This window comes from Linepithema humile, chromosome 6 (genome assembly GCF_040581485.1).
Source record: "Linepithema humile isolate Giens D197 chromosome 6, Lhum_UNIL_v1.0, whole genome shotgun sequence".
NCBI lineage: Eukaryota > Metazoa > Arthropoda > Insecta > Hymenoptera > Formicidae > Linepithema > Linepithema humile.
In genome coordinates, this window is record NC_090133.1 from 11,092,734 (window position 1) to 11,120,633 (window position 27,900).

The window sequence follows — 27,900 nt, forward strand, 5'->3', positions numbered from 1 at the left end:
TTAAAATAAAAAGAAGGTAAAATAAAGAAAAGCGATAAACGTACTTGTATTAATACATGATGGAGAAGCGCTCGCCTAAGTAGAAGGAACGAGGTGGAAAAGTTAAGACCATATGTCTTTCCATGTTGAACTTGAATAACTTAGTGATCATAAATTGTTAGAGAAATTCAGAAATTCCGATTGATGGTAGGAAGGGAGAGGGGGGGGGGGAAAGGAGGAAGAGTCAGTAGGAAAGGAGAAAGATGGGGGTAAAAAGGGAATTGGTAGAGGAAAAAAGGAGGGGAAAGAAATTTATAGAGGAGGAAATAAATTAATAATCGGGAGATAGCCATCAGGTAAATGATCCGTGTCGTTTTGATTGTTAAGCCCTGCATTTTGTCTTTTAATAAAGACCATTTCAGAAATGAGTCTTTTCGGATAAGAGGATTCACCGTCTAATATCCTAACATTATTCCAATCAAAATCATGGGAAGAATCAATTCTGTGTTTAGAAATGACAGAAGGAGAACAGCTCTTCTTATTAATGTCGTTTTTATGTTCTTTCATTCTGGTGTTAAGTTGTCTTTTCGTCTGTCCAACGTAAGTCATATTGCAATCACGACACGGAATCAAATATACAACTTGGCCATGTAAAAGTTTATCTAACTTATCTTTCTCTGTTTTGATAAAACATTTTAAATTGTTCGTGATTGAACATGCTAATTGAAAGTTGAAAGTTCTAGCTATGGAATTAAAATCTTTATATATAGAAGAGATGTAGGGAATGGTTAAAAAAGTTTTAGAGTCATTCTTGTCACCGTCATTATTAGAATTAGTTGCTATTAAAATATTGTCAATTTTTTTGTTATAAATTAAAAACTTAAGTCTCTGGTGAATAGTTGAATAAATAAAATTTAAAGGATAACAGTTGTTTAATAAGATGTTAATTACAGATGTGAAATTCTTATTGTGGAATTTTGGGTGGGAAAGTAAAAAGATCCTATCCGTTAAGCTTATGATAGTCCCCTTCTTGTGTGAAATGGGATGGTATAATAATTCAAATATCTACCAGACGACGTAGGTTTTTGATACCAGTCAAACATAATTCTATTCCATTATCTTCCAAAATTAAAGACACATCAAGAAAGTTAATGCGATTGTTTATACAAAAATCAACTGTAAAATTTAATCTGTTATGGTAAGAATTAAAAATGTCAGTAATTAAATTTATCGAATTGGTAGGAGCAGCCAAAATTATGTCATCAACAAATCTATAATAAAAAGGCAGTTTGAAAGGCAACCTGTCAATAGCACTAGCTTCTAGGTCCTGAAGTACAAGATCGGCAATTAATGGGGATAAGGGAGAGCCCATAGGAGTACTAAAAGTTTGTTTATAAATTTTGTTGTTGAAACTAAAAAATGTAGAACTCAGAATATATATATATATATATATATATATATATATATATATATATATATATATATATATATAAAACGTATCCCCCTAATAAATTCGTCGAGAGGGATGGAGATGTTTAAAGAAATTAAATCCCATCTTTTAGTAATGCTTTTAATAGCTAATTCTATGGGGATATTAGTAAACATGGATACTACATCTAACGATATTATTACGAATTCATCTTTAATCTCAAAACTATTAAGTTTCTTTACGAAATGGAAACTATTTTCGATATGACTAGCAGAAGGAGGTAAACTATTATAAATGATTTTATGGAAAAAAAGCGAAACTGCGTATAATGGACTATTGATGGAAGAAAAAAACTATTAATCTAAGAGGGCAACTAGGTTTGTGAATTTTTAGAAGCCCATAGGCTTTAGGAAGGATACCATCACTCGTAAAACAGATTAAATGTTTATAAATATTGTCTTCAATAAAGTCATTTCTTTTCCACCTAGTTAGTAATTCGCGTAAATTGCGAGTTAACGTTTTACATGGATCTTTTTTGTGCAGAGGTAAGTGTCAGAATCAGATAACATCAGTTCTAAATCATAGATGTATTTTTTCTTATCCATAGCTACAGTGGTGTTTTCTTTATCTGCCCGGGTAATAATGACATCCGAATTTTGTTTCAAGAATTGCTTGGTGGATGACCACCATGAGATTAATCTTTTTTCATTAAAATCATGAGTAAGCTCACTCTTGTAAAATTTCGATTACAGGAATGCATTTGTTTCTGATGGAAGAAGAAGTCTCGTCATCAAATTCATATAACTTTTTTTCAATGCTCTTGATAAGATGTATAGAAGATTTATCTTTGCTGGCGTTCATAATGGGCATCCCAAATTTGTCTTCTAGCTGTAGAAGGAGTTTTACTTCCTTGGGGAATTCTAACATAGTTAGATTAACAAACCAATTTTCTTTAATATTTTCAATATGAGAAGCCTCTTGAAAGGATTCACATATAATATCGACCTGGATGTTGTTGTTATTAGAGGTGTTGCAGAGGCCAAGTTCATAAGCAGATTGGTTATTAAGAACACCGTCACGATTCGGATTGTAAAAATATCTAATAGGTTGTATATTAGCTTTGATTGTTAAATTCCTTTTATGTTGTAACCATTGTATTTTTTTATCTATTCTTACACACTCTCTGCACCATAATAGATGATATTTTTTTTTGTATAAAAATAGATATGTAAGCAGCTATAGAATCTTACCCTCTTTAATTTCTTTGAAATTTTTTGGCTGTGTAATTGTGATTTCTTCAGTTCTTTCAGCGATTTCTGCCCTTTCATTGTTATGTACAATAGAACTGTTTGTAATGTGACAATTTATTAGTACATTTTCCTGACATACAACTGTTTGTGTACAATCTTTAATGAGAAAATGTATCAGATTTTAGAAACTTTTAAAAAAATAGTTTTGAATAATATGTTGAATAATTTTTTATGTGACATAAAAATTAAAGAAAAAAAGTTTTAAAAATAGCTATTTTACATTATACTATTTTACACACACATTATTTAACTTAACAAATATACTGAATTATTAATAATTATATAATATATAAAATATATTATAAAATGTAATGTTATTAAATATTACATATAAAGTACTTAAATTATATACAGGGTCATCGAAAAGTATCGGACCCCCCTAATATCTTCAGTTAGAATGCATTTTAGAGAAAATGTCCAATAGCAAAGTTGTATGGTTTCAAGCGGGGAGTAAGATGATGACCTTGACTTTGACCTTGACCATGTCCTTCAAGGTCATTTCAAGATCAACCTCATTTTTATAAATGGAACCCCCACATTTTATTGCATATTCTTATACCTTATCTCGAGAGCTTTCCAAAACACTAAGTTAACAATTTGTTAAGTGGCGTGTGATTCCGGCCAGTTAAGGCAAAAGTGGCGTGTGGGTCCGGCCAGTTAAGGCGAATTTCATTCCAATTGGTCAGCTTGGGCAAAATATTCAATTGTACCAAACAATTCACAACAAATGGCCGGACTAGAATCGTCATGAGACGATTAATATAATATTCCGCCGACATTGCGCAAGGAATCCTGTATGTTATGCTCATAAATAATAATGCTAAAAGCATAGCAAATGTGTAATAAAGATGATTAAAATACCTTCACAAAAATAGATACGATGTTCATGATCTCTTGGAAGAAGCTGTTGCGCTCGTTGAAAGTGATACGGTCGTAATTCGTTTCGACGTAGTGTACAATACACCGCGGATTGAGATAAATCGAGTGCACGAGCTGCGCGGCGCACGCTATTGCTAGGATTTTCCTCAAACGCACGCAAAATTCTCTTTTCATCATTTACATTTAAATGCCCTGGTGCACCACAGTTTCGAAAATTTGGCAAGAGAGATCCTGTCTCCCTCGCACGTACTAGCACACATCTATTGATAATGTTTCTTGAAGGATATCTTTCGCGTCCCGGAAATCGCTCCGCGAAATTTCGTGCTGCCGCACGGATATTTTCTCCAGCCATCCCGAACCCACAATCATTTGAAAGTAGTCCTCGCTAGTAAACTCCATAATTGATAAAGACACGTTTTACAGACACAACCTTCAATCTCTCGCAAGAAAAGAAGATGATCGTAATTAACATAAGAAAGCTCATAACAATAGCATACAACGCTTTACTTTTTTAAAACAAAAACATTGCACTCCTTAGTGCACCAGGGGCGTAAAAATCGAGACAAGTAATCAATAGATGTATGCGACGTGTGAAGAAGCCAGAATTTTCCTACCAAGTTTCCGAAATTGTGATGTATCAGAGCGATTTCGCGTAAACGATGGAAAAAAACGCATCTTGCATGCATTTGAAAAAAATCTCAGCAATAGCGTACACCATACGCTTATGCGTTTGCTTTTTTTCAATCCGCGTTGTATCATTACACTTGTATCACTATCAATGAGTGCAACAGTTTCTTCCGAAAGATCAAGAAGGTGCATCTACTTTTGTAAATGTATTTTCATAATCTTTATTTGCGATGCTTTTAGCGTACATTATTTATGGGCAGAACAATCACAGAGTTCCTCGCATTGTGTTGGCGGAATTTGTATTTCCTAGACTGTATTTTATGGACACACGCGGCCACTTTTAAACCAAACGGCGCGTTCAATTCTAAAAAATTGTTATTGTGACAAGAAGAAAATTGATACACTGTTTGCAAAAGCGCATTTTAATATTGTTGGTCGGTTAATGTCTAGATAGAAATAATTGGGAATAGAGTGATAAGTAATATGTTAAGAAATTTTTCTCCCGCGGCTGTGTCCGTCGGCGAATTTCAGATCGGTTCATACTTCCTTCCGTCCACCTTAATGGACAAATTTACGCAGAGTTCCTATAAAATAAGTTGCCAATATTCCTCGAAAACATTCTTCTGCATTTATGAGTAAAATTAATTTATCAGCATAATGAAGTTCCTACGCATTATTCGTGTCAGGCACGGCGAATATTAAGCGCACTTTTTCCGGAAAAATGGATAGATCGATGTGGCCCAATCACTTGACCGGCATGGTCACCAGATCTTAATGTTCTTGATTATGTTGTACGGAGCCATGTTAAGAATTTGGTAGAACATCGGCGTGACAGTACAAAAGATGAAGTACGCGAAGCAATACTCGCAGCCTTCAATATTATCATGTCGGATATGGCGCACCGTGCGACGCGCAATGTTGTACGAAGGGCAGAATTATTGTGCATTGTGTAACAAGGAAGCCACTTCGAACAGTTTCTGCATTAAATTATGAGAGTGAATTAGGTCTATAGGAAAATCGCTTTAAAAAAAAACGCACCTGGCTATCTACCGCAAGTTGGTGTGGAAATGAATAGCGCTACATTTCCTTTACATAAAATAATTTTATTTAAATTAATAAAACAAAATAAATAATGATAAAAAATGATAATTATAAAAATGGTAAAAAAACATTTTAAAAAAATAAAAAGACGCGAGAAAATTATCGTTCGGGCCAGTCTCACCTGCCTCTACCCGCTTGCCGCACATGTATTGCCCCTCTCTCTCACCATACGTTGTTATTTTTCGTTGCCGTGTGATCGTCGTTGCTGTCACGCCTACAGCGTTGAGCTTACGGTCTAGCCGCGCACAACGCGCGATTATTCGTCAATCCTTTTTAATTAATATCTCTATAATTATTGTGAATATTGCAAAATGGTAAAAGACTTTTATGTTTAGTTTTCCGTGCTCTACCCGCCCTTGAGCGTTGGCACGGCCATTATGAAACACCCTGTATATATATATATATATACAGGGTGTCAATTAAGTCCCGGGACGGCTGAATATTTTCTCATATAAGGTATTTTTGAAAAAGGTCAAGGTCATTTCTGAAGTAATTCTCAACGAGGAATTCAACGGTGACCTTCAATTTGACCTTGAGCTTGACCTTCAAGGTTATTTCAAGGTTAGGTTAGGTTTTTTAAATAGAAACCCCTATTTTTGATTCCAAAATCTAATAGCTGGTATCAAGAGCTTTTCAAAACACTATAATGAAGTTATTTTTCATTAAGTACTTTTCGAGTTATGAGGCTTGTAAATTACAGTATTTTGACATAAAATACAAAATATCTTGTAAAACATTCAATTTTTGGGAATCTTACCTTAATACTTTTATGCATATAATAATGAGACAAATCAATTGGTAAAAAGAAAACACATAGTTGCTTTCAAGAAAAAATATGCAGTTGCATGTTGCAAACTACATATTTTTTCTTGAAAGCAACTATGTGTTTTCTTTTTACCAATTGATTTGTCTCATTATTATATGCATAAAAGTATTAAGGTAAGATTCCCAAAAATTGAATGTTTTACAAGATATTTTGTATTTTATGTCAAAATACTGTAATTTACAAGCCTCATAACTCGAAAAGTACTTAATGAAAAATAACTTCATTATAGTGTTTTGAAAAGCTCTTGATACCAGCTATTAGATTTTGGAATCAAAAATAGGGGTTTCTATTTAAAAAACCTAACCTAACCTTGAAATGACCTTAAAGGTCAAGCTCAAGGTCAAATTGAAGATCACCGTTGAATTCCTCGTTGAGAATTACTTCAGAAATGACCTTGACCTTTTTCAAAAATACCTTACATGAGAAAATATTCAGCCGTCTCGGGACTTAATTGACACCTTGTATATATATATATATATATATATATATATAGTGTTGTGCCCGTACTATTTCACCGCTGATGCTGTGTGTGTGTTACAGCTGACGGACCGATCGATAATATCGATCGGTCATTAGAGAGTTGAAGCCATATGGCATTTATTAATAATCTTTCTTATATTCGTTGTCAAGACAACGAATATTGATTAACAGTTTAAAGGGTCTCTATGACAGTTATAAACAAACTGTCATATGTCAGATCTGAGATAGCTGTCTGCTCGGGCGGACGTATACGACAGCTCCGGTCTTTAAATCTTATATTTTCGGTTATTTATTGTATGAGTTACTGTTGAGTTACTGTTCTTATTAAAGTGTTCTCTGTTTATTCGAAGTGTTGTGTTGTGTTGCTTGATTTCGTGAGTTTCGTTGTCGTGCGTGAAATACCGGTTCGCGGACGCAACATTTTGGGGGCTCGTCCGGGATTGCTCATCTCTAAAATGACTTCGAGATCAGATATTGGAGTGGAAACGGGAAGAGTGACGCGGAAAAGATTACGGCCAATGACTCCGCTTTGTCCTGTAGAAGAGACGACTTCCTCAGAAGCAACGGCGTTACAGATCGCTTTACGAGAGATTAAACATCTACACGCTTAGCGCTTGCGACAGGAGGAAGGATACCGCACTGAACGCTTGCAACAGCAGGAAGAATTCCAGGAACAGCTACTACGGCGTGAAGAAATGTTGCACAGAATGGAGGAACAGCTGAGGAATATCCAGACAACTCAGCTAAGTCGTACAAATATAAGAGATACTAGTGATAGAAATTTAGATAGGACAACGATTAGTAATGAAAATAATTTAGAAAATTCAATAGTAAAAGAATTAGAGTTTAAATTGAAACCGGATAATTTCGATGGGACAGTTCCGCTTCGCGAATTCTTTTCCCAATTTGATTTAATCGCGCGCGCTAATCAGTGGTCAGAATCGACAAAAACGGTTGCACTCGTTTCGTGTTTACGCGGAAAAGCTCGTGCGGTATTGGAATGTGTGACTGATTTTGAAAATTTAGAATTTTGCGAATTAAAATCAAAATTAGAACTTCGTTTTGGTGAAAGCTATCTTTCACAGTCATATTATTCACAATTTACAAATTGTAAGCAGAAATTCGGTGAAGACGAAGCAACATTAGGTTCCAATATTGAACGATTATCACAATTAGCGTACCCGGAGTGTTCTCATCAAATACGTGATAAAATTGCATGCGCGCAATTTATTTCAGCTCTATCAGATCGCTTTGTAAAAAGAACATTACAGTTAGAAGGAATCACATCACTTAAGATCGCTGTTCAAAGAGCTATGACAGTTCGGGTAATTCAGGAGAATAGTTTTGATAAACAAAAACGAAATTTAAATGAAAATAAGTTTTACAAAGACAAACAATTTAATTCTAATAATAAGGATGAAGAAAAACATAATAAAAATAAAGAGAAAAATAATTTCAGTGAAATACAAAATAAAAATAAAAGTTATAAATTTCAAAAAGATAGAACTAAGAAAGAATGCTGGCAATGTGGAAGTTCAGGACATTTTCGTGCGGACTGTCCCGCATTAAAAGCAAAAGTCTGAGGAAAACTAGGATTAGTCGAACTAGTTGGGGCAAGTTCGGCGGAAGAACATGGAGCCCCAATAAGATTAAACTGTTTAAATTATAAAAAAAATAATTTAAAAAAAAAATGTTTTATGTAAAAGGCTTAGTTAATAAGAAAAATTGTAATTTTAAGATTGACACGGGTTCGGATGTTACTCTAATTAAAAGTGATTTTGTTAAATTTTCTAAACGGCGGGTTTCAGTTAAAACTACGTTGAATCTAAAGTATCCTACAGAAGAAAAAGTTCCTGTTAAGGATAAAGTAGAAATTTTAGTTGAAATAGGGAAATTTGTAGTGAGATTGTCCGCTTATGTTGTTGATATGGTTGAGGATTGTTTGTTAGGAATTGATTTTCTTTCGGAAGTCAAATTTGACACAATTTTTAATTCATTCTTCGAAAATTCTCCTTGTAAAAAGGAGGCTCTTATTTGTTCCAATATCATTAATTCTGTTGAAGGAATTCCTTCTTTCTTAAAGAAACTCTTCGAAAATGAAACAAAAGGGTTAGAGGAAAAACAAAAAGATCAGTTTGCTCAATTTTTAGTGGAGTTTCAAGATGTTTTCTCTGAAGACATTGTCGCAGGGAATTGTAATGATATTGAACATAAAATTGAAATTAAAGATTCTAATCCTATTAAACAGGCTCCTCGACGTATTCCTTTTCATTTTCGTAAGGAAGTTGATAAAATTATAAAAGAAATGAAACAACAAGGTGTTATAGAAGAATCGCAGAGTCCGTGGGTTTCTCCCGCGGTTTTAGTTAAAAAAAAAGATGGGTCTATTAGGTTTTGCGTTGATTATAGGAAATTAAATGCAGTCACTGTAAAAGACTCTTTTCCTTTGCCTCGCATAGACGACATGTTAGATCAATTATCTGGAAATTCTTGGTTTTCCACTTTAGACCTTAAAAGTGGATATTGGCAAATAAAAATACGATCTGAAGATAAAGAGAAGACAGCTTTCTCGATAGGAAATGGGTTATGGCAATTCACAGTGATGCCTTTTGGACTTTGCAATGCTCCGGCAACCTTTGAACGTTTAATGGAAAAGGTGTTTTGTCAGTTGTTAAATAAGGATTGTTTAGTTTATTTAGACGATGTAATAATTTTTAGTAAGGATTTTGATGGATTACTTGAACGATTAAGGAAAGTTTTTCTTCAGCTACGTTCTTCTAATTTGAAATTGAATCCCAGAAAATGTTCTTTCTTAAAAAAAGAAATTAAATATTTAGGACATGTTGTTTCTAAAAAAGGAATTTCTACTGATGAAGAAAAAATTTCTTCTGTTAAGAATTGGCCTATTCCCCAAACCAAGAAGCAAGTTAGAAGCTTTCTTGGATTTTGTTCCTATTATAGGAAATTTGTTAAAGATTTTTCTTCGATTGCTAAACCATTGTTCTCATTAACGGAAAATTCTTCAAAATTTATTTGGACGGAACAATGTAATTTAGCTTTTGAAAAATTAAAGGAACGTTTAGTTACTTCTCCTATTCTTTCTTTTCCAAGAGAAGATGGACAGTTTATTCTTGATACAAACGCTTCTAATCACGGAATTGGTGCAGTATTGTCTCAAATTCAAAATGATAAAGAAAAGGTTATTGCCTATTTTAGTAAAGTTTTGAGTAAATCTGAAAGGAATTATTGTGTTACGCGTAGGGAATTACTTGCTGTAGTAGATTCGCTTAAATCTTTCCACCATTATTTATATGGGAGAAAGTTTATTGTCAGGACTGATCATATTTCCTTACGTTGGCTTATGTCATTTCGGAATTTAGAAGGACAATTGGCACGATGGTTGGAACAAATTCAACAATATAATTTTGAGATTATTCATCGAAAAGGAAATTTACATGGAAATGCTGATGGTTTGTCCAGACGACCTTGTGAAAAAAATAATTGTAATTATTGTTTTAAAACAGAAATTAAAGAGGAAAAGGAAGTTGGACGAATTGTTTTCGATTCTACAATAAACTGGAGAGAAGAGCAATTAAAAGATTTTGCTATAAAAAAGATTCTTCGTGGAAAAGAGGAAAACCATCGACCTCTTTTACAAGAAATCATTTCACAAGATTCGTCAGCTAGAATTTACTGGACTCAAATGGATTCTCTTGTTATTAAAAATGGAATTCTTTATAGAAAATGGGAGTACACCTAATTTAAGAAATTCTATATTACAAATGATTGTTCCACGAGTAAGAATTAAACAAATTTTGGAAGAAGCTCATGATTCTTTTTCAGGAGGACATTTTGGAATAAATAAAACTCTTGATCGAATTTGAAAACGATTCTATTGGGCGACATGTAAAAATGATGTCGAAAATTGGTGCAGAACTTGTGAAACTTGTGTAGCTAAGAAAGGTCCTTTTAAAAAGAGGAAATCTGAGTTACAGATTTATAACACCGGTTCTCCATTTGAAAGGCTTCAAATGGACATTCTGGGTCCATTTCCTTCTTCTTCTCTAGGCAATAAATATTTGTTGGTTATTATTAACTGTTTTACTAGATGGGTAGAAGCTTTTCCTTTAAAGAATTTTAGAACTAAAACCATCGCTGAAGTTTTTGTAAATCAATTTATTTCTAGGTTCGGTGTGCCTTCGGAACTTCATACTGATCAGGGAAGGAATTTTGATTCGCGACTTTTCTTTGAATTATCCCAATTATTAGGAATTAAGAAGACAAGAACTACTCCGTTTCATCCACAGTCAAATGGTTTGGTAGAACGCCAACACCAGACGATAACAAATTATTTAGCCAAATTTGTTTCCACAAATCAGCGTGATTGGGATCAATGGTTAGGAATGTGTTTGTTAGCCCTTAGATCGGCGAGACATGAGTCTGTTAGAATTTCTCCAGCAGAGATGTGTTTCGGCAGGGATTTAAAGCTTCCATTAGATCTTCTTCGCGGTAGCCCTCCTCAAGAATCTGTTTATTCCAGAGATAATTACGTTTCTCGAGTAAAAGAAAAATTAAATGTTATTCATGAAGAAGTTAGGCAGCATTTGAATTTAAGGTCTATTAAGATTAAAGCTCTTTATGATCACAATGCTCGTCAGATTTTGTTTAATTCAGGACAAAAGGTTTGGTTATACAATCCTCGTAGATTTCTAGAAAGGTCTCCTAAATTGCAAAGTAAATGGGAAGGACCTTTTGAAGTCGTAAGAAGATTAAACGATGTAGTTTATTGTATAAGAAAGTCTAATAAACATAAAAATAAAGTGGTACATTTAGATAGATTAGCTCCCTATTATATATGAAAGACAAATTTTAGAATAAATAAATTTTTATAATTTTGAGTTTAAAGTTAACAATTTTCTTTCTATTTTTGAGATACTCGTTTTATTTTGTTTTCAGTTACAGTGAACATAGAAGATCCTTGAAGAAAGGGATTAATAACACAGAAAAGCATGGCGGTGAACTTTGTTCTCAATGAAGATTGCCTCGCCCACGGTTTTTGACCGTGGTTTTCCCGTGGGACGGAGGGCAAATGCCGAGGCAAAGACTTAGGGAGTCCTCAGGGACGTTGGGTCCACGGAAGTTATTCCCCCCCTTTGTCTGAAAATTAAGAAGTCGATGGGAAGTCAAGCCCGGTAACTTGCATGAAGTGCAAGGTAGAGCAAGGAAACAGTCCCTGGAATCGACAGCTTGAGGATTGGAGATATTCGTTCGGAAAATCTGTTGCAGCAGCTCAGAGAAGAACAAAGGAACATCTCAGTCCTAAAGGAAAAATTCAAGAATGATTGTCGGGACGATAATCTTGAAGAAGAGGGGCAGTGTTGTGCCCGTACTATTTCGCCGCTGATGCTGTGTGTGTGTTACAGCTGACGGACCGATCGATAATATCGATCGGTCATTAGAGAGTTGAAGCCATATGGCATTTATTAATAATCTTTCTTATATTTGTTGTCAAGACAACGAATATTGATTAACAGTTTAAAGGGTCTCTATGACAGTTATAAACAAACTGTCATATGTCAGATCTGAGATAGCTGTCTGCTCGGGCGGACGTATACGACAGCTCCGGTCTTTAAATCTTATATTTTCGGTTATTTATTGTATGAGTTACTGTTGAGTTACTGTTCTTATTAAAGTGTTCTCTGTTTATTCGAAGTGTTGTGTTGTGTTGCTTGATTTCGTGAGTTTCGTTGTCGTGCGTGAAATACCGGTTCGCGGACGCAACAATATATATATATACAGGGTGTCCCAAAAATTTTGACACAGCGGCCGTATGCCGGTAGAGCAGACCAAACTGAACCGAAAAGTCCTCTACCATTTTACAATTTTCACAAGGGTTAAAGAGATATTAATTATTAAAGATTACCGAATGCGAACGCACGGCTGAGATACGACCGCCTACAGACTACGGTCGCTAGGCGCGCGGCGTGCGGTAAGCGGTGAGCGACAAGCGGCGAGCGGCGAGCGGGGAGCGGCGAGCGGCGCGTCTCGCTAGACGTTGTTCTAAATAATTATTTTCTATTTTATAATTGAAATAAAATCTAATGACACAAAAAATATGCAAAATCTTTGTGCATGCGTACACGTATGAAAAAAACAAACGGTTTATGATAAACTATCACGCGTCGAAAAATAATTTCTCTTTCTTTTAACAATGCGCTATCGTTTCCACACTACCTTGCGGTAGATAATACGTTACAAAAGGAATCTTGTGTATATTTTACTGATTATTAATATACGTTAAAAATATTGTGAATATACAACGTTGATAACAATATCTTTACAAAAATTTACGAGTTGTTTGTCTTTTAGTAATTGCAATTACATATGCTGATAATAGAGCTGTAATCTGTTTATGCGTAAAATGTGATGTACAATTTTTTAGTACGCCTAAATTATGCATCAAACGATGCATTCCAGGATCTTCATAAATTAAAAGAATTGTTTTTTATCATGAATACGACAATGCACCTAATTGACAATTCCATGATTATGCACGAGATACTTTGTTTTTCAAAACTGCTGCATAATAAATTTGACGTCTCGTGTGATGTTGCGCACGCCTAACAAATTTTTTCTGTAAATCCATGTTGCGGCACGTGCGCTTTTTTCTGCAAATCTGTACACAATTATATCACAATATTCTTGTAAAGTAAATCTCATTGTTAAGAATCACTACACTGAGAAAAAAAAAAACTTAATAAGTAGTTATACTATGATGATTCTAACCCAGGGGCAATGAGGGGGGTGCGGGTGAAGAGGGGAAGAGGGGTATCAGATAACAGTGGAGGGGGTAATAACGTCATCGTTTTTGGAGGAGAGGGGGTAAATGTGGAGTGGTAGGGGTATCAGATTACAATAATTCCCGGAAGATAAGGATTGTTAATACAAATCGCGAGATAAGGATTCCCGGAAAAGATAAGGATTGTTTATTGGAAAGAGAACTGTTTATTGGTGCAGGTTTTTTTTTCTACACATCAAAGTAGAGCGCCATGTTGTCGGAATCATTATGTTTATAGTATGCAGGTTCGTGCAGATTTACGGATTGCGTCATCGCTGTATTTTAGAACAAAGAGGCAGCATTTGAGCGCCGTTTCTTAGAGGGTGTGATAATGATTGTTAATACAAATTGTAGGCATCGCCATCCATAATTTTGGAATGGTGGGGGGTATCAGATCACAATAATTCCCGGAAGAGATAAGATAAGGATTGTTAATGCAAATATGAGCCATCGATAGTTTTAATCAATGTCGTGTGCAACAAGCGGGTATATAAGGTCCATCATGACCAAGTCGAGGTAACAGTCGAAATGTTCATCGCGCTATTGGACGAACGTGACATTCTGAGCTTGTCCGCGGAGCAATGAGAAATCGTGCCGAAAGTGATTCTTATAAAAAACTTTGCTCGGTTTGTGGATCACGTGTGGGATAGGCTACCGGATCATTTAAGAGCGGATCCGGAAGTGCAAGGTTATCGTCGGTGCTCGTTGCACTACAACCAGTCGTGGCAGCGTGACCACATCGACGGGCCCCCACCGTACAGGAAAGATTGCACTTTGTGCAAACTGAAATAGGTAAAGTACACATTTTTAAAATATCTTTAATACACATTTTTCGAATGTGTAATAACTAATTGGATATTTTTATTTTAATAATTTTTATTTATTACAGAGATGGAAGACAGTCTCGCCTTACGAGAGGAAAATCTGAGTACTCTCACAGATTGGTTAACAACATGTCGGGGATGTAGAAGGAAGTATAAAAGCAGTGAGGAAATAATTGAAAAGTATACAACATTTCCTGCATTCATTAAACCATATATTCCGGATACTATATTTCGCCATCAATTTATCGAATGGACAAGTGAAATTGACGACAGTGTACTAGAAGACTCCGAGGAGGAATTTTCGGTGTTTTTGAGAGAATCTATCCTACCGATATTGATGCAAAAGTTGTGCTCGTTATGTGCTCAGGATAGTCTAAAATCAACGATGTCTTCAAGCTACTATAACTATATACATTATACGATACCGAAGCGGTATAGATCCGCGATACTTGAAAAAATTAGAAAAATGCATCCGGAGAAGGTGCCGACAGCGATACATTCGCACAAAGTACACACAACTCCTCAACATCAAACATCGATCGTACACATTTTGCAGAACCGGGAGAACGGAGTATGCAACACCTCGGTGCAAGAAAAGAATGAACAATGTTTTTGTAGAACCGGGATAACGGGGTATACAACACTGAACCATGTATGCGGAACTAATTATTTTTAATAAATATTATTTATCAATAAAATAATTTGAATTATTATTCCTGTGCCTCATCTTATTCACCGACCTAGCCTACTGCGAGATAAGCGCGCGCGTCATGTTACACTACATGATAGAAGGAAACGAGCGAACCAGTGACTATCATTTTTTTTTTCTTTTAATTGTGGCGAATAATATAGAGTGAATTATTTAAGTTATGCATTTATTCTAAACACCAATAATATACTTATGTTTTCTTCTTAATACAACTTATCCGCGGTAAAAATATAAATTTAATAGGAACTCTAATCTAAACTTAATATGTAATTTAAGGATGGTAGGTGAAAGGAGAAAAAATCGCAATAAGATTAGTATTAACAAATTTTATTCATATTTTTTTTTTCATCTATACATATTTTAAAAAAAAAAAAAAAATTGTTTCAACCGAGCCTTTAACGCCTTTTACGATTACGAGGAGGGACGGGAGGCGCTTGAGTCGTTCTCGGACGAGGCTCGACCACAGCTATCGGCTTGTGGTACACTCCGCAATCCTTACACTTCTCGTATTCGGAATTTTTTCTATTCTGATCACGCTCCATTTTCTATACTTTTTTTCTCCACCGCGTGCACACTTTGAACTGATAAATTACTCTCTTCCGCACACCTTATATACAGCTCGACGCAAAAACGTCAATTTCGCTGTAGTAATAAACGTTAAAAGACGTACAATAGACGTACGAGAGACGTTCAAAGACGTACAATAGATGTACGATAGACGTTCGATAGACGTTCAAAGATGTACAATAGATGAACGATAGACGTTCGATAGACGTTCAAAGACGTACCGATAGACGTTCGATAGACGTTCAAAGACGTACGATAGACATTCAAAGATGTACGAGAGGCGTACAATAGACGTTCAATAGATGTTAAAAGTAGTTCGATTGACGTTCAAAGACGCTTGATATACGTTCAATAAATGTCTGAAAGATGTACGAGATAGGCGTTAGATCATATTATATGGCGGATTATGTAACGGGTAAAAGGTGGAATAAAAGTCATACGAGTGTGATATACATCATTTTATTAGCATAAATCATAGTTGTTTTACACGTTTGTTACGCTCAAACCACCACTTGTACAATTTGCAAACATTCCGCATAGCGCAATGTCTCGTGTGATACGCGCAGCGCAAGGTTCCGATTACATCCAAGTTCGTCAGGCGTGCGATATCTTCGTAATCCACATCTATTGTTTCGATCTCTACATCATCTTCCAAAATCTCGCACAACCACTTTTTCTTCTCGAGTCCTTTCACGTATATCAGAGACGGTTCCGTACCAATGGCATTGTTGATAAGACTTTTCATCTGGCTGTACGAGACGTGTCGCCACGCTGTGCGATAAGCAGCGTTATGTCATCCACTACCGTAATCTGCAGCAATGCGTGCGACACGGTCTGCGAATTGCAAAGATTCACCGCGTACTGCAATTCGCGCAATCTCCATGGCTTCGCGGATACATAGAACTAAATACACAGTTTCGGACACGGGCGACAAACGATTTCGAGAAAAATTTATACAAATTGATGAACAACGCGGTTTTCGGCAAAACTATGGAGAATGTGCGAAATCACACGGATGTACGACTCGTTACACAGTGGGAGGGACGGTACGGAGCGGAGGCTATGATCGCGAAACCGAATTTCCACAGCCGAAGCGTGTTCTCGGAGAATCTGATTGCCGTAGAGTTGCGAAAACTCGAAGTGAAATTCGACAAGCCGATCTACGTGGGTATGTGCATCCTCGACATATCCAAGACCTGCTTGTACGAGTTCCACTACGAGTACATGGCGCCTCTCTACCGCGACAATTGCAAAATTATGTATACCGATACCGACAGTCTGATATACCTTCTGCACTGCGAGGACGCGTATCGGGATATGAAACGCGATATATCCAAATTCGACACGAGCGACTACTCCGAGGACAACGTTTACGGTATGCCGCGCGCCAACAAGAAAGTACCCGGTCTGATGAAAGACGAGAACAACGGCGCGATCATGACGGAATTTGTCCGACTGAGAGCGAAGATGTACGCGTTGAGAGTCACCGGTCAAAAAGACACCAAAAAGGTTAAAGGTGTAAAAAAGAGTGTAGTCGCTAGAACGATAACGTTCGACGATTACACTCGGTGTCTCAACGCCGAAATCGAGCTGACGCGGCGTCAATCGTGCATCCGCTCAAAGTTGCACGAGGTGTACACCGTGTCGGAGTCGAAGCTCGCGCTCAGTCCGTACGACGATAAGCGGCACGTCGTATCCGGTTCCACCGACACTCTACCATGGGGACATCGCGAGATACATTTGTAAATAATGCGTAGTAATTTATATAGTTTAATATTTTATGTATTATTGTTATTAGTTTTTTAAATGTATATATTGTAACATATTGTAGTAATAAAGAACACCATTGTATATATATATGTATAATAGTTTATTATAATACAATGTAAAATATACACAGTTTATTACAATACATCGTCTTTATTTATCCAAGAGTTGTGCGAATTGTCGAATCCCAACCACTTTACAAACACCTTATCGTCCTTTCGGCGCAACACCTTCTCCACGAGATAAACGTCGGGTTGAGCGGTCTTGAGCAATTCGTGCTCGTAAAAGCCTCCCGCGACCTGATCTCCGCGATAATCTTTAATCAGATACGTCACAGGATTGGTACGTTGCACCGTGGCGATCTTAAACACCTCCGTCGACCAATTCGGCGTGTATCCTTTCTCGAATACAGTTTTGAATTTGCTCACGCGCACCGAATCACCCACCCTGAATTTCGCCGGTGCGGCAATTTTTATGTTACTGTACACGGTGTTCAAGAGTCCCTTTGCGATCGCGGGAGTGACATCGATCGGACGCATACCGATCGTACGATGTTTACGATCGTTGTATTCCGAGACCAATCGCGGTAAATCGTCGATCCACTTGTACGATCCCGCGAGCGTAAAAAACTTCCACATTTCGTTCTTCAACGTGCGATTGAATCGTTCCACCACCGAAGCCTTCATGACCGAGTATGTCGAATAATGATTGATGCCGTGTTTCTTGACAAGATTTTGGAAATCTCTGTTGTAAAATTCTTTTCCATGGTCGGTCTGCAAGTTTTTCGGAATTCTCTCCCTAAATATCGCGGAAAATGCTTTGGACGTTTCGATTCCACCTTTGGTCTTTAAGGGCACGGCCCACGCGTACTTGCTCAGCACATCGATAACGGTTAGAATGTAGTTGCAGCCGCCGTTGGATCGCGAGTACGGTCTCATCTCGACAATGTCAGCCTGCCACAAATCGTCGTATCCTTTCACGACGACTGGCCGACGCGTAAAGTTTCTTCTCGCCGGTGCGTGGAGCTCGTCCACGAGCGATCTCCTCTCCAGGCTCACCGCTTCCTTCTTGCTCATTGTGATTCGTTTTGCTTCTTCTTCTTCATCGCATCATCGTAGTATTCGATGAAATTTTTGCAGCTTGTTACGACAGTGTACTAGAAGACTCCGAGGAGGAATTTTCGGTGTTTTTGAAAGAATCTATCCTACCGATATTGATGCAAAAGTTGTGCTCTTCCATCGAGTAGCGCCACACTCTCGTCGAGGAGACCTCTCAGATCGTGAATCTGTCGTTCCAACGCCACGTATCTGGTCTCGATGTAATCGTCGTGGTCCCTCTTCCAGGTCCGCTCGGTATTCTCCGAATCTTCGAGTCGCGAAAGTACTTCTCGCTTAAAATTTTCATGGAGCATACGATCTCGATTCGCACGATCGCTCATAAGCTTGAGGTGATGATCCAGATGCAGCTTGTTGACAGCGTCGGTGTCCGCTTCAGGGTCGGCGAGATGTCTGATTACGCGTGACTTGGCGTTGAAAACCTCACCATCCTTGCAGAGACAATTCTCGCGCACGTAATTCTTCGAGACTCCGCCGCTCTGTCTCGTCACCCTGACGCTTCCTCCTCCTAACTGTAGTCCGAATTTGTTGATAGACATTCCTGTAGCATCACACGAGCAATACTGGCGATAGTTGAAAAGCTGTGATTAATTTATAATCAGACCGGCTTCGCGCAGTTCCTCGATAATCGAGAGAAACTCGTTATCGTGCGCGTTGTTTCCCGCCTGACGGGAGGCGTCCAGCAATCGAAGGCGATCCACCAATTCGTTCGGATCATCCCAGTGCACGTAATCGACCGCGTTGTCGGTCACAGTCATGGTCTGTGGTACGTTACACTTGGGTAACGTGCGACCCACACCTCTCTTGTCGAGATGTGCAACACCTCCACCTTTCTTAGATATCAGAGGTGTGATGATATGTTTGTATTTGTATCCTTTGTTTCCCAAAACAGGTAAATGCGCGTTATGACCGCGTCTGTGAGCGTTAGTAGCGAGTAGTATGCTCTTGTACTTTTGTTTGTCATCCTCCGTACACAGCGTATCGTCGGGAAGTCTTTTAAATATTAATTCAAACAGGCCGGGTGTGCCAGCGTATTTCACACCGTCCACGATCACATTGTCGTCTTTATCAATGTCGAAGACCTTGTCTCCGAGAAACGTTCCCGCATCGTTAAAGTATACACCGTACACGTTGTCGATCCCTCTCTTCTTGTCACCGCTCAAGAGCTCCCCGATGTACTCTTGACCCAGCGGACCCATTTGGCCGTACAGAGCTTCCCGACCATCGGACGTTTGCATCGTCTGTCTCACGGATGTTACGAAAGACGGGTCCGTGGTTTCGAACACGTTTTCGGTCGGTAAATATGTCGGCGCTTCAAACACCAATTTTTGCGGCTGGAACGGAGTCGAGGCTTGTATCGGTGGCGTCAATGGGGTCTGTATCGGTGTCGTCAACGAGGTACGCTTGATTTTCTTCTTCTTCTCAGAGCTTGTCCGCTTTCGTTTGATGTCCGGTTCGTTTTTAATCTCGAGATCGTCAACCGAATCATCGTCACCCTTGATGTTCTCGACGATTCGTTTCAACGGCTCTACGATCGGTTTCAACCGTTTCTCCAATTGCACCTCTTGCTCCACTCTACCCGTCTTCAACGTCCGATGCTTCTTGCGAATCGACTCGCTCGTACGAGCGATTTCCTTCGCGATCTTCTCCCTCTCGTCGATATCTTTCGTGTCAAGCGTCATCGTCAACGTCTCGAGAACAACTAACCATTCCGCGGTACCGCAAACTCGTTAAAACCACGTCTGTAACGTCCATCGTTAATCGCACTATCCTTGTCTATCACTAAAAATCCGTACTTGTGCTGCCAACATGCGTGACACAATGTACCGAAATCTTCGTACGTCATGTCCGTATTCACATGATCGTTGTAGACGTGCTTAAGGTTTGTTCCATCCTGCTTGAATATTACGAGTAAATTCGCGTTGTCGCGCACGAGATGTTTCGGTATTTTTGCATATGTTTGGCACAGATAGAAACAATCGACTTTTGAATGTTGACCCATAGCAAAGTACTCGCGTATCGCATTCTGTTTGTCGCACGCTATATCGTCAAAGACGAATACGGAATTCGGTAATGCCTCGCTGTGCGGTACAATTGTGTTGTTGTCTGAGAATGTAAAGTAGCCGATTTCATCGATCGATCCGAGCAATCTTTCGAGATATCAATACTTTGGTTGATTCAACGATTTCGAGTACACGTACACGTTTTCGAAATGTACACCGTTCAGACTTTCTAGCAGACTAATCATTACATTGGTTTTACCGCAATTCGAGGGACCGCAAATGATACCGCGTATCGTGTTTGGCAGCATTTTACCATGTCTGCACGCCTTCTCACAAACCCCTTGCGTTTTATCATCCATGTTTTTTACGCGGATCGTGTACGGTTGTTGTACAAATTTCATTTTTTACCAGACTCTTTCTCATCCTTGTTATTACGCGACGAGTGCGCGGTATCGGATGTCGGAAAGAGCGGTGCTCGGATATTCGTCGCTAGATCTAAAATATCTCTATTTCCATACATGATTCGGACATTATCCTAAAAAAAAATATATTGTTTCAAACACACGATTAGCGATACACGTTTGCGATATTCACCTCCTTCCGTTCCTTCTTATTATCCCGGTTATTCATTGTACGTCGTCGTCCGACAAACTTTGATATTCCACTAGTTAGCGATCGATACGCGCCTCCTATTTATAGGTGATCGCTGTCGAAACACACCTCAGTTGGAAATGTGATTTACACGCGATACATTAGAATTCGCGTTCTATGAAACGATACAAGGGTGCCGGTTTACTGAACAGTGTGATAAATCGACTACCGTTGGAGCTGCATATACCCGGCTACCAATTTTGCGGGCCGGGGACTCGTCTGCGGAAACGACTCGCGCGAGGGGATCGAGGTATCAATCCGTTAGACACGGCGTGCCGCGATCACGACATCGCGTACTCGCAAAACCGCGAATTAGCGGACCGCCACGCCGCCGATCGCGTTCTCACCGATAAAGCGCGGGAACGGATCACCGCTGCGGACGCGACTCTCGGTGAGAGGGCCGCTGCTACCGCCGTATTTGCTATGAAAGCAAAGACGAAATTGGGGATGGGTATGACAAAGAGAAAGAAGAAGACCAAGAGGAGAACGCTTCCGGCGGCGAAACGCGGTGGTATGTTACCGTTGTTACCGCTCTTGGGAGTCATCGGTTCGCTTGCCGGTGGAGCGGCGGGTGTTGCAAAGGCGGTGAACGATTCTAAGGCCGCGCGACGACAACTCGAAGAGACGAAACGTCACAATAAAGCAATGGAAGGACGGGGGATTTATCTCGCTCCGTACAAGCGGGGCAAAGGATTGAAGAGAAAAAAAAAAATGTCGAAAAAACGATAGAGATGCCCACGGGTGCCACCACCAATCTACAGTTGTCACGAATAGCGAAGCGTATGCGAATACCGTATTTCCGAGGTGTCTACATGCGAAACGCTTTACCCGACAAGATACATAAAAATGAGAGCGGTATCGTGAATTTGGACGATGTCGACGGGCCGGGCACGCATTGGGTGGCGCCAAGAGAGGCGATCGCGCCGTATACTTTGACAGCTTTGGCAATTTGCAACCGCCGAAGGAGCTTACACGCTACCTCGGAGACACCGATACAACGATAACGTACAATCGCACGGTCTACCAGACGTACAATCAAACGATCTGCGGACAATTGTGCCTCCTGTTCCTCCAGAAAATAGATATAAAAATCGATCCGCCATTGATCGACATCAGTCGTCGATGGAATCTCGGCAATGTCGCTGACGCTCACTCTAAGCGGTAAAAGCAGCGTTCTCACGGTGGATTATTTTCCACCGATAAACTTGAGCGATGGAGACTACGAGCTCGGCCTAACCACGATGGAGACCTACAACACGATTCCGAACGTGACGGTAGCGAACAATAAATTTTATTTCGACGACAATGACGAAGAAATTACAATTCCCGAAGGATCGTACGAATTGGACGCCATTGCTTCTTATCTGAAACGCGCGATACTGCAAAAACGAGGAAAAAGTGAAGAGCAAGATTATCCATTGTCACTTCGTCCCAACGTTAATACCATGAAGAGTGAAATCATGTGCGCTTTTCGAATAAATTTCGCCAAACCGAATACCATCGGACCGCTGTTTGGATTTTCGACGGGTCGTATACTGGAACCGAGAAAGTTGCACGAATCAGATTCCTCGGTAAACATCGTCAACGTAAACATTATTCGAGTGGAATGCAGCATAACCACGGGTGCGTACGCCAACGACAGGTCAGTGCACACGATACACGAATTTTCACCGAACGTGCCTCCGGGATATAAAGTCTCGGAAACACCGGCGCAAATCATTTACCTTCCGGTCATCGCGAGGAGCGTTACCGATATCACCTTGCGTGTGGTGGATCAAGACGGACGATTGATCGATTTTCGCGGAGAGGAGATTACCATCAGACTGCACTTGCGGCGATGTGGTGCGAGGAAATGCTCGTGTTGAACGAACAGCGAGTGATTGAGAGAACAACGAAAATTGGGAAAACATCGCCATTCAAGAGGCTCAATACGACGAACGTAAACTTTTTAAAATCGTTGGGATTCGTTGTGAGAAACGTTTAAAGAGATGGATATACTCGACATCGCTGACGAGCCCGTCTTCGACGAGCGTATCGTGAAATATGAGATGCACACGTACAATCCGTACGCTAACACGACGTTGGGACACAGCGACGAGATACGAATACCGATACAGCAACAGGATTTGTACACGTTACCGTGTGAGAGTTTTCTCTACGTTGAAGGAAAACTCGTTACTTCTGCCGATGAGAATAGAGATAACGTGTGTATAATGGGAAATAATTGTGTCGCGTTCATGTTTGATGAAATGCGATACGAGCTCGACGGAGTTGAAATCGATCGTAACAGAAACGTTGGAATAACGAGCACGATCAAAAACTATGTATCGCTGACGACGGAGAAGAGCAAGACGCTGAAATACGCATCGTGGAATTCGGATGGAAATCCGTTGCTCGATGGAAACTTTAATTTTTGCGTTCCGCTCAATACTCTTTTAGGATTCTGCGAGGACTACAAACGGATTGTAATCAACGCTCGTCACGAACTTGTATTGATACGATCGCGCAACGATAATAATTCTCTCGTTGGACGAGTCGGTACGAATCCAACGATCGAACTACTCAAGATACAGTGGCGAATGCCGCATGTATCTCTGAGCGAAGTCAACAAGCTGTCTCTTCTTCGAACTTTGGAAAGCGGAAGATATCTGAGCGTGTGCTTCCGTTCGTGGGATCTGTACGAGTTTCCTCTGCTGCAGAATACAACGAAGCATTCCTGGGCGGTCAAAGCTGCGACGCAATTGGAAAAACCGCGATACGTAATCTTTGCTCTCCAAACCGGTCGAAAAAACGTACTGTCTGAAAACGCTACGCAATTTGACGCTTGTAAACTCACCAATGTGAGACTGCATCTGAATTCAGATTTTTATCCGTACGACGACATGAATTTGGATTTCGACAAGAGTCGATACGCTATACTGTACAATATGTATGCACGTTTCCGCAAAGCCTATTATGGACAGGACGATACGTATTTGGACATCGATGAATTCTCGAAAGCCGGTCCGTTCGTAGTCATAGATTGTTCGCGACAAAACGACTCTGTCAAGAGCGCCACCGTTGACGTGCGAATAGAATTTGATTGTAAGGAAAATATACCGGCCAACACCACCGCCTATTGTCTCATTATACACGATCGAATGGTCGAATATAATCCACTGAACAACATTGTGCGCAGACTCGTGTGAAAAGTTATAAATTAGACGTGTGCGAATGGGAACGTCAGTTTTCCGACGGTCGACGACGATGTCGAACGTACCAATTTTCGTCGACTTGCAAGGTTACGCGTTCAACAACATTTTTATCGTGAAAGAGGTAGCGGTACTTCGAGATGGCGAAACGCTATCTCATTACGTATTTCGTGAACACGTACCGTGGTATCTGTTGACGAAATCGGAAAAATCGCTGGCGTGTTGGTTACGGATACACCACCACGGCTTCCGATGGGAAGATGGACACGTCTCGTACAGTCAGATGAAAAGTCTTATCAACAATGCCATTGGTACGGAACCGTCTCTGATATACGTGAAAGGACTCGAGAAGAAAAAGTGGTTGTGCGAGATTTTGGAAGATGATGTAAAGATTGAAACAATAGATGCGGATTACGAAGATATCGCACGCCTGACGAACTTGGATGTAATCGGAACCTTGCGCTGCGCGTATCACACGAGACATTGCGCTATGCGGAATGTTTGCAAATTGTACAAGTGGTGGTTTGAGCGTAACAAACGTGTAAAACAACAATGATTTATGCTAATAAAATGATGTGTATCACACTCGTATGACTTTTATTCCACCTTTTACCCATCACATAATCCACCATATAATATGGTCTATCGCTTATCTCGCAGTAAAATAGGACGTTGAATAGGATGGGGAAAGAGTCTGGTAAAAAAAAAAATGAAAAATTAATTTATTTAATATAAATAATATTTATTAAAAAACTAAAAAAAATATATGTACATTTGAGCGAACAGAATTTTTTCAATTGTATAAAAAATGTTTTTCCGACGCCTTTCCACCGCCGCCGCATCGATATCCCTCCGCTTGCCTCGTTTCCTCCGTTCTTTCCTCGCGAGGAATCGACTGGCGAAACCGACGACTTCGAAAGCGCGCCGCAGGAACCTCGCCCGACCAAGTTTTCCTCCGACTCTTCTTCTCCACCACCACCTGTTTGAACTGCAAAAAGTCAAAATTAAAAATTAATGAATTAATTAAAAAAAATTTGAGTATGAAAATATAAAATCGAAAAAATTTGTAGTGTTAAATCAACTCACCTCTCGATTTTCTTCTTTTTACTTTACTCCCCCGTTTGATAATTGTAATCGGGAGAGTAAGAAATCACAGGGGGGCTGTATCCTGTGAAAATTTTATTGTTTAAAAAAAAATAAAATTCGAGCATAAAAGTAACTGTAAAAATTTTCAATCTTTCTTACCTCTGTCACCCATTCCCCATCCGTCTTGCGCGTAGCCTTCCTCATCCCCTCCTTCATAATACCTCTCCTCTTCCTCAGTCTGTAATTCCTCTTCCTCAGTCTGTAATTCTTCTTCCTGTTCTTCCTCCTCCTCGCGAAGTGAGCTCGTCGATTCGTCGCTCGCGAGATCGACGAGCTCAGGCGTTAGAACAATTCGAGCGCGAGCTGAAACATTAAATTTTTTTTTTTGTAAAATTTCCTAATATAAAATCGATGCTGTTATTTCATATAAATAATGTATACAGCGACTTACACGAGGGTCCGGCCTCAGGCGAGGTATCTGCTCGACGTCTTACCCCGAGACGTCGAGTAGCTCGCTCGTCACGGTTTTGACGCGTACCACGCACCACACCCTCCACCACCATGGTTTTTTTAGGTGTTGAATGTTGTAGCGTTCCTAAAAAAAAAAAAAAATAATTTTAATTTTTTTAAAACTTTGTTTTAATATTCATAATACAAAAAAAATAGAAACTTACCATTTTTTACCGCACCATGATAGCAATTCGAGCCTGATGATATAGCCTCCCACATCCTCTTCCTCGTTGTCGTTGAACGCTCGCCTTGTCTCGATTATTTCGCCAGCAATAATCAAGAGCTGCAGATAAAATCGAAAAATGTCCCAAACGGAATAAAACCGCGAGCACCGCACTAGGGCACGCACCCGCAAACTTTGCGAATACCGCATAATTATTATCGTCGTTGTCGGATAACGATGATAAATAATTATCGATGTATAGCCCGTTTAAGTTACACGCCAATCGCAAACACGAATCAATAATTTTCCGCAAACTAGACATTTTTAAAACGAATAACCAGCTCCCGGATGATTTCCTACGTTCCACTCGAGCCTTGAGAAGTTAATACGTCGATGCAATAGTTAATCCCGGCTTATATACCCTTACATCAAAGATGCCGCTAAATCTTATTATAATCTAATTATGTTCACAGATAGCTAACATTCGTATTGATATTCACTATAGTTTACAATAATATGTCGAAGACGAGATAACTCGCTCGACAGCAGCATTTCCTTTTCGAGGAACAGTAATCGTGGATCTAAGGTTTCGCTAGGACGATAGGTGCTAAGCTATTCGTCGCTAACTAACATTCGTATCGATATCCACTATAGTTTACAATAATATGTCGAAGACGAGATAACTCGCTCGACAGTAGCATTTCCTTTTCGAGGAACAGTAATCGTGGATCTAAGGTTTCGCTAGGACGATAGGCGATAGGCCAGCGTATCATATTTCCATTTATTCAACGTCTATCGTACGTCTTTGAACCTCTATCGAACGTCTATCGTACATCTTTTAACGTATTGTTGAACGTCTTACGTACAACTTTTAACATCTTTTGTACATCTTTTCAACATTACTTAAACCACTTTTAACATCTATCAAACGTCTTTTAACGTTTATTACTACAGCAAAATTGACGTTTTTGCGTCGAGCTGTATATAAGGTGCGCGGAAGAGAGAAATTTATCAGTCCAAAGTGTGCACGCGGTGGAGAAAAAAGTATAGAAAAATGGAGCGTGATCAGAATAGAAAAAATTCCGAATACGAGAAGTGTAAGGATTGCGGAGTGTACCACAAGCCGATAGCTGTGGTCGAGCCTCGTCCGAGAACGACTCAAGCGCCTCCCGTCCCTCCTCGTAATCGTGAAAGGCGTTAAAGGCTCGGTTGAAACAATTTTTTTTTTTTTTTTAAAAGATGTATAGATGAAAAAAAAAATATGAATAAAATTTGTTAATACTAATCTTATTGCGATTTTTTCTCCTTTCACCTACCATCCTTAAATTACATATTAAGTTTAGATTAGAGTTCCTATTAAATTTATATTTTTACCGCGGATAATTTGTATTAAGAAGAAAACATAAGTATATTATTGGTGTTTAGAATAAATGCATAACTTAAATAATTCACTCTATATTATTCGCCACAATTAAAAGAAAAAAAAAATGATAGTCACTGGTTCGCTCGTTTCCTTCTATCATGTAGTGTAACATGACGCGCGCGCTTATCTCGCAGTAGGCTAGGTCGGTGAATAAGATGAGGCACAGGAATAATAATTCAAATTATTTTATTGATAAATAATATTTATTAAAAATAATTAGTTCCGCATATACATGGTTCAGTGTTGTATACCCCGTTATCCCGGTTCTACAAAAACATTGTTCATTCTTTTCTTGCACCGAGGTGTTGCATACTCCGTTCTCCCGGTTCTGCAAAATGTGTACGATCGATGTTTGATGTTGAGGAGTTGTGTGTACTTTGTGCGAATGTATCGCTGTCGGCACCTTCTCCGGATGCATTTTT

At 39.1% G+C, this 27,900-nt stretch overlaps 2 protein-coding genes and 1 long non-coding RNA gene across 3 annotated transcripts; 1 reads left to right on the forward strand and 2 right to left on the reverse strand.

Moving 5' to 3' along the window:
- Nucleotides 1-14,342: 14,342 nt before the first annotated feature.
- On the reverse strand, nt 14,343-27,433 carry LOC137000332 (uncharacterized). Its single transcript, XR_010890591.1, has 2 exons — nt 27,368-27,433; nt 14,343-15,351 (listed from the first exon to the last, which is right to left on the reverse strand). It is a non-coding gene; the product is annotated as an uncharacterized lncRNA (long non-coding RNA).
- On the forward strand, nt 16,388-17,315 carry LOC137000331 (uncharacterized). Its single transcript, XM_067356490.1, has one exon. It carries the CDS (start codon nt 16,533-16,535, stop codon nt 17,313-17,315), a length of 783 nt encoding a protein of 260 aa, XP_067212591.1. The 5' UTR covers nt 16,388-16,532.
- LOC137000330 (uncharacterized) lies at nt 19,038-20,411 on the reverse strand. Its single transcript, XM_067356489.1, has one exon. It carries the CDS (start codon nt 20,131-20,133, stop codon nt 19,039-19,041), a length of 1,095 nt encoding a protein of 364 aa, XP_067212590.1. The 5' UTR covers nt 20,134-20,411; the 3' UTR covers nt 19,038.
- Nucleotides 27,434-27,900: the final 467 nt, after the last annotated feature.